General features: G+C 41.3%; 1 protein-coding gene across 1 annotated transcript; it reads left to right on the top strand.

Annotated features, from left to right (window-relative positions):
• Window positions 1-3,145: 3,145 nt before the first annotated feature.
• Window positions 3,146-7,284, top strand: GLYATL3 (glycine-N-acyltransferase like 3; the record flags this gene model as incomplete). The annotated part of the gene is made up of 5 exons (XM_084284365.1): window positions 3,146-3,223; window positions 3,688-3,795; window positions 4,737-4,878; window positions 5,860-5,986; window positions 6,861-7,284. The coding sequence occupies 5 exons, from the start codon at window positions 3,146-3,148 to the stop codon at window positions 7,282-7,284; spliced, it is 879 nt and encodes a 292-aa protein (XP_084140491.1).
• Between the last annotated feature and the right edge of the window lie 305 nt (window positions 7,285-7,589).

Genomic DNA, 7,589 nt, shown 5'->3' with positions numbered 1-7,589 from the left:
GCAGTGCTCTTTCCACTGACTTGCCACATAAACTCTTGGTTCTTCTGCTTACAAGCAACTGACCTGATACTCTTAATGAAACGTGGTAATTATCTCCATTCTCCTATGAGAGATTAAAAGCCTCTCTAGTTGTTCTGTGTAGAAGGAATACCAGACTAAGTACTTGCTTGCTTTATACTTAATCACAAGATAAATATTTCTCAATACCTAATCTGCTTTTTAAATTTTGGATCACTCTACTAGGGGAGGATTTACAGACATAACCACTACCTCCAACTAATTTAATTCAGATTAGGGGCTAATGATTTTTTTTTTCTGTATGCCAGCTATCTTAATTTTTGTGAAATGAAGATGTGCCCCTCCTTACAGTAAGGTTATCTACTTGTGAGCAATTTATTATGAGAATTTTGCACTTCATAAGCCACGTTGCTATAACTCTGTGAACACTTTTAAAATTATTATTATTTGCTTGGCACTGGGTGATTTACGGTTGACTGACAATGGATGTTGTTACTTTGGGGCTGTTGTGCATACATAAATAGGTCTAAGTTAAACAGGAGCATAAAATCTGATTTTTAGGAGGCTTAGCTCAAATAATTGATGGCGGATACCCCTGGGCAGAGTTGCAGAATGATCAGTTTAGTTCCTGGCTTGGATTGATGACCCTTCTCATAGAACGGTTCCCCCACTGACGAGTGGGCATGTAGCTGTGAACCTGTGTGAGAGTGGAGGGCTAACCACTCTGGGCTGTGATCCCTTTAGTAGGATGTGCAAGGAGCAACAAAATGGTAACATGACAAAACACCGAAAGTGTTGTTTTGTGAAAGCTTCAACTCTGGGGCAGAGCAAGGTCTCGGAGAGACACAAACGGAGGACTGGAGCCAGCTGAAGACCTGTGCCAGGAGCTCTGCTGTGCGTGAAAATGTGGGAAGGTGATTTGTGGAGTTGGGATTGGTTTAACGATATGGTTAGATGTGTTTGCATGGTGTTTTATTGCAAACTGTGTGTAAGATACTACACATTTTAGCATGCGTGTTTCTCCTCGTGTCCCTGATTCAGGAGGGCTGTCATGGAAATGTCTAAACTTTTTGTACAAACTGTAAATCTACCCTTGAGTCCAGTTTCCTACTTGCTTGCAGAACATCCTGAGTCACTTTTGTGACACCTGGAAACTTCTGAAACTTCAGTTTCTCAAACCTTGGCTTCAGGTAAGTTACAAACCTCCGATTTTTTAAGATTTAGCAGGAATATCAATCCATATCTCATATCAATACTGTCTTGTGCTCAAGTAAAGCATCTTTCTGCATGAGCTGTCCCATAACACTTTCATGTTCCTTATTCTATAGACTCTTCTATACCTTGTGATATAAGTTATCAAGTCCTAATCAAAATGGCAACGTGGGTTAGCATCATCAAACTGAACTGAGGAATGAACAAAATGTCAGGGTAAATGAGTGCTGCCTCAAATGATGCCTGGGGCTGTGTAACTAGGTTGATTCTTCTCTCTGGCAGAACGCATCTCTGTTTAGCTCAGGTTCTTAATTCCCTTATGGTATGAAATTTAGCACAGAGAATGAGAAATGACCACTTTAATTTCACTACCACTGAGAATGGTAATTATGCGTATATGCAAGGCAGATCATTCATTGTTATAAGCACAAAGATTAAATGTCTTAATGAAAAAAAAAAAAAAAAGAAAAAAAAAAAAGTGTTCTTGCTGGATCCTATAAAACCACAGAACGGCTGAGGTCAGAAGGGATCTCTGGAGGTCATCTGGTTCAGCCCTCCCTGCTCAAATACTCTTGCGCAAGCCTTTTAATACTTCATTAACTATGCTTACAGGTGTAGCTGGTTCTGTTTTTTATTTCCATGCTTCTCAAAGGAAAGAGAGAATCAAGCTTTTGGATAAAGAAAATTGTATTTTAGAGTTTTAAGACTCTGTTCAATGACGCTGTCTTTCCCCATGCAGAAGCAGCAACAAAGTAAATGAATTTTACTGTCTCCTAACTTCAAGCTTATTATTGCAATTTAGAAGGACAAGCTACAAGACTGAAAGGTACGTGATCAGGTGGTCTATCTGTGCAATATTTATTTCCAATCTGAACGTATTTCCAGCCATAGAGCTGTAGGAACTGTCCTTATGTAAATGTAGCCATGTACTCAAATGCATGCCAGTTCTGCTTTTAGGTATAGCATGTACTGACACAGCACTGTTATGACACAGAGGGAAATTTTCCTTTCAATATGATGAGAAGATGTGAGTGTGAGCATAAGAAAAGCAAATATGCACATGTGATCAGAGAATGGGCTACTTTTTTCTTTTTTTTGTGTTTGGTGAAAGAAGACAAGGAGCAAAGAGAGATTGATGCAGCATAAGGAGATGCTTTTTAGATGAGTTGAAACACATTTAAGAGGTAGAAAAGAGGATAAAGGATGTGGTACTTCTGGAAAGCCTTAAGATTTTAACTCTTTTCTTGGACTCTTACTTAAGAGAAAATTCTTTTTTTTTTTTTTTTTTTTTTTTTTGCTTCTCTCTCTCTCTCTCTTTTACAGGCTGTAGCTATGTTGTTTTGTATGGGTTGGTTTGGGTTCCCAGCAAAACTGGAAAGAAAGAAAATGACCAAGGCAAGGCAGCTGTTTCCCACATAGGATTTGTGGCTGTCATTCTCGCAATATCTCCTGATGAACTGTCCCAAATCACAGCCTAAAATGTTGAAGGCTGAATCAACATGCTACTCATTACTAGTTAGTAGCTAGTAAGATAGTTCAGTTATACCTAGGCTTAAAAAATTGGTGGTAAGTGGTGGTAAGGATTCCCTCCTCTCTCACCTCCCTGTGTTTTTGGTGTCAGACATATGAGAAAGACTTCTTTGTGAATTTATCTATAACTGACCTGGCAGATGTTGCACAAAAGCTGGTGCTGGATAATAAATTAAGCCTGAGATTTTCTGACTCCAGCTTCTGTGAAACACCATCCCATCTTGCTTTTCTCTTTACATCCATCTTCTGAAGAAACAAGGGACTTGTGGGAGCTATCTCATTTTATGAAATTAGCAGGTATGAAATTACTTGTTACCTAACACTGCTGCTTTTCTGAGTGACTCTTACACCTCGTGTGTGTTTTTCAGGAAGGTTTGTAAGGAAGATGTTGGTGCTCAACTGCTCCACAAAGCTGCAGAAGCTGGAGAAAATGTTAAGGTGGAGTTTTCCTGTGTCCCTCAAGGTAACACAGCACAGACCTGTTCTTTTCTGTGGTACTTCCATCAGCACATTGGGACATTTATCTGGGAATCAATATTCTGGGGAGAAGGTTGTGTTTCTTCTGGTCTGACTGATAGCTGCTGTTTATATGACTACATCTGAGATATCCATGTGGCCCTGCTTACTGAACTAAGTCTATGTATTTAAGAAAAGAAAGGAAGAAGCAAACCTGTCCCTCCAAATCTCCAATCTCCCAGTCTCCAATTCCCTGCAGAGTAATTAAGGTTGCCATAGTTACACAATGATTTATCTTCATGATAGATAATGTCTGATGTGAATGTGTCAATCTATGTGATAAATGTGTGTATATGAAAATCTAAAGGTGTGCTTTCAGCTCTGTGTTGCTGGTACATTCCGCAGTTTATAACACAGGTGCCACGAGTGCGTCTCACACTGTCTTACTTCTCTTGGATCTTGATCCTACAGGTTTATGGAGCTGTGATGAACATCAACAGAGGAAACCCCTTCAGGAAGGAGGTGGTGGTAGATTCATGGCCAGACTTCAAAGCTGTTATCACCCGTCCCCAAAGGCAGGTACATATACATGTTATTAGCTTTGTTTCTGAGAGCTTTGTGAATGAAGAGAGCTTTATCTGGGAAGCGTGTAGCCAGAGAGGGTGGGAACCATAAAATGCAGGTAGGTGCAAGAGCAAAGCCCACTCCAGGGAGTGCTGCTCTTTCCTGAAGCAAGCTGACTAGTGACTATAGCCTAACCTAACTTACCTGTGAAGTACATGCTCTAAGTAATTGTAAGCATCCTGATCACACTGACTGCAGAATAACTTGCACAGCTTATGCAGGGACATATTTTACCTGCACTCATGGCACTTGACTGAGCCTTATCAGGAGACAGGCTCCTGTTGGTGTGGTTTCGCATCAGGTACTATGAGTGCTGCCTGTGCTAGATCCTTGGCATGCTGTTTGGGACAGCCAGTGCTCCTAGGCCAGCAGTGCAGGAGTCAGCACAGGACAATGACGATCCCCAGGTTTGGATGTTGTTGCCATCCTGTTCTGGAGACTGAGAGGATTTAACAGTATTGACGTGCACTGACTGTGCTATTTCAACTCAGGACAGAGAACAGGCATTGCTGCTATTTTGTTTACCAGAACATGTGCAGTCTAAACATGTTGACGATGGTGACCAAAATAAGACGATATTGGTTCGGGGACAACTGGTAGAAAAGGTGGGTTTTGAACAATGAATTCAGCAAGAGCTTCAGGAAACTGCCACCAGGCCTAGGTTATTGTGCCTTGGTTATATGAAGGTTTACTTCCATTGCTGCTTTCTGCTACTTTTGACACTATGGAGAGCAATAGATGTTTCTATTACTGAAACCACCAAGGAAGATGTCCTATTAAAATCCACTGTGAAGCTCCAACCATTGATGGATCTCCGGGGTTACCTTTCAGTGAGTTTTGATTCCAGTGTGAAAGGTTAATTCTGTATTTTTTCTTTTTTAAAGTTTAATTCTGTATTTTTTTCTCCCCATAATAAGACAGATGACCTTGACCATTATACTAACGCACATGCAGTTTTCTACAAGGAGCCACAGGCTTACCAGGAGCTACTGGAAAACACAAATGCCATCAACTGGGAACAAATTTTTCAGATTCAAGGTATAGTCCTTACTTGGTTTAAAGGAAACAGAATAGATGAACTTGTTGGTTTAAAAAGTCTTAATGGAGTGTGGATCCTGCCATTCTGCTCTGCATAAAGGTGTTTTGTACTTATACAAAACACAAGTTCTAAGGTATTGCTTTTGTAGGATTTTTGTTTGTTTGTTTGTGTTACTGCTCAGACTGAGCTGAGCAGTAGTTAATGTGGTAATTAGAAGTCTAATGAGAGCCTGTGCTTGGAAGTTGAATGCAGACACCGCTGCCTGCTGAGGCCTCACCTTGGGCACTTAGTGCGGTGTTGGGCGGCACAATCTCAAGAGGGCATAAAACTATTAGAGAGTGTCCAAAGGAGAGAGACAAAGATAGTGAACGGCCTAGAGGCGAAGGCGTGTGAGGAGCGGCTGAGGTCCCTTGGTTTGTTCAGCCCAGAGCAGAGCAGGCTGAGGGGAGGCCTCATGGCAGCCTGCAGCTCCCTCATGAGGGGAGCGGAGGGGCAGGCGCTGAGCTCTGCTCTCTGGGGACAGCGACAGGACCCAAGGGGATGGCATGGAGCTGGGACAGGGCAGGGTCAGGCTGAGGGTGAGGGAAAGGTTCTGCACCCAGAGGTGGTCGGGCACTGGGACAGGCTCCCCAGGGCGGTGGTCACAGCACCGAGCCTGCTGGAGTTCAAGAAGCACTGGGACAATGCTCTCAGACATAGGGTTTTGGGTGGTCCTGTGTGGAGCAGGGAGCTGGATTCAATTATTTTTGTGTGTTCCTTCTGGCTCAGGATATTGTATGATTCTACAATAATGTATTTCTTTAGAATATATTTATTATGTATTACACACACACACATATACATGTATATATTTGAGTGTATTCTATAATTTTGGAGATCTCAGGTACCTGGCTAGTTCTGTAAAAAGTGTAATAGTGGACTTTATTAAAAATATATATATATTTTTTTAAGTACCTCAGTGTTCATCTTTGTAAACCCAGGGCTCCAGGACGGAATCTGTGGAATATCCAGAGCTGTTGCTTTATCTAAGCAGGTAGATGTGAAAACATCCTCCTTCCGGATGGTAATCCACTCAGACCCAGACATGCTGCCAGACGTCAAACTTCAGTATGTCTAAGGACACCATATCATTTATCAATGTCATTACAATATATTTATAGAAAGTATATTTACATAACAAATAATAGGAAGACTGCTAGGCTTTCTCTTTGACTGGGTTAAAAATCTGACTGAGGAATTACTTGCTAAGGAAATAATTAGAAACTTAAAACTGACTGATGTCATTCTTTAACATCTATCACTTTTGCAGTTTTATATTTCAGAATAGTCCCCATCCCTTCGTCTCTGGATGTATACATGAGCTCCACAGGCCTCCTTTCCTGTGTCATTTCCTGTGCTCCTTAGATTTGGCAGATAGATCTGGAATTTCCAAAAAATTTGTTTTTCACAAGAGTGCTTTACACAACTGCTTGAAACTTTCTAAGTTTTCTACATTTCTTCTGCCAGTGAGATTTGTCTGACATCAGAGCAGAAGAGCAGGGGAACTGAAGGCTCCATTATTTCCTGGGATAAATGTATAAGTAGTGGATTCAAAATCCAGAGAGACTCTGTGGGTCTTGGAAGATGAGAGATTGGAAATCAAATCCTTTCCACTCCTCTGTGCCAGCTATATGACGCTGGGGCTACTTGTCTTCCTTAACAGTGTTCACTTTTTCTGTAAGGAATAGGGCATCTCTAGAATCTCTAGAATGTGTTGTGTGGATTCAGGAGTCTGTATAAACAAAGACCTAAAATAGAGCATCCTTCCTCTCTACAGTTATTCACAAAACTCCAGCCTAATGAGCTCAGGTCTCTGAGTCCCCTTTCTAATATAGATCTGGAAGCCCATTCAGCTGGAAAAAGTGGTTTTAAACCTAGTGTAGTATTTTGGGGAGTGTGAGGCACATTTTTTTTTCCTAATCTATTTTCTGTACTCTCTTAGGATGAATCCTAAATTCACCCTGGCTTACCTGGACATCTCCCATTCCAGCCTGCTCAACAAAACCTGGTCGAGAGGAGGCAATCCGAGGTGTGAGAAGTACCTTGCTAACCTCATTTGCTCCTTCCCCAGTGCCTGTGTCTTAGATGACAAGGGGTATCCCCTCTCCTGGAGCCTGACAGACCAGTTTGCCACCATGATTCATAGTTATACTCTTCCAGAGCATCGGAGAAAGGGTTTTAGCAGACTTGTGACTACCACTTTAGCTAAGAAATTACATAGCTGTGGCTTTCCAGTACAAGGTAATGTCCTGGAGGCAAACCTGCCATCTGTATCATTGCTGAAAAGCATGAATGCCCACTTCCTTCCCTGCTCATTTTTCAGAGTGATTCACACACCTTTTCAGTTTCTAACCAAACCTCACTAATAACCAAACCTCACATACTTCTGCATTCAGACAATCTTTTGTGTGCTGCAGGAGCACTTTGGTAGAATTTAATAATCTGGGTGAAATCAAAAATCTTACAGCATGAGCCTAAAACCAAATGTAGTAACCACTTATGACTTCTCTGCTTAGAGGAAACTGCTCATGGAAAATCCAAAAGACTCAGAAGTGGTTGTAAGTTTAAAAATTGTTTTGTAATTAAACTGTAATGGATATTCCCGTTGTACTGCTTCTGACTGAAGAATTAATTATTCCTTCTGTATAACCATTTTCTGGGATATCTGCAT

The sequence above is a fragment of the Netta rufina genome (assembly GCF_964035555.1).
Source record: "Netta rufina genome assembly, chromosome: 3".
NCBI lineage: Eukaryota > Metazoa > Chordata > Aves > Anseriformes > Anatidae > Netta > Netta rufina.
The sequence above is the reverse complement of the archived record's forward strand: the minus strand, read 5'-3'. Positions and strand labels throughout refer to the sequence as shown.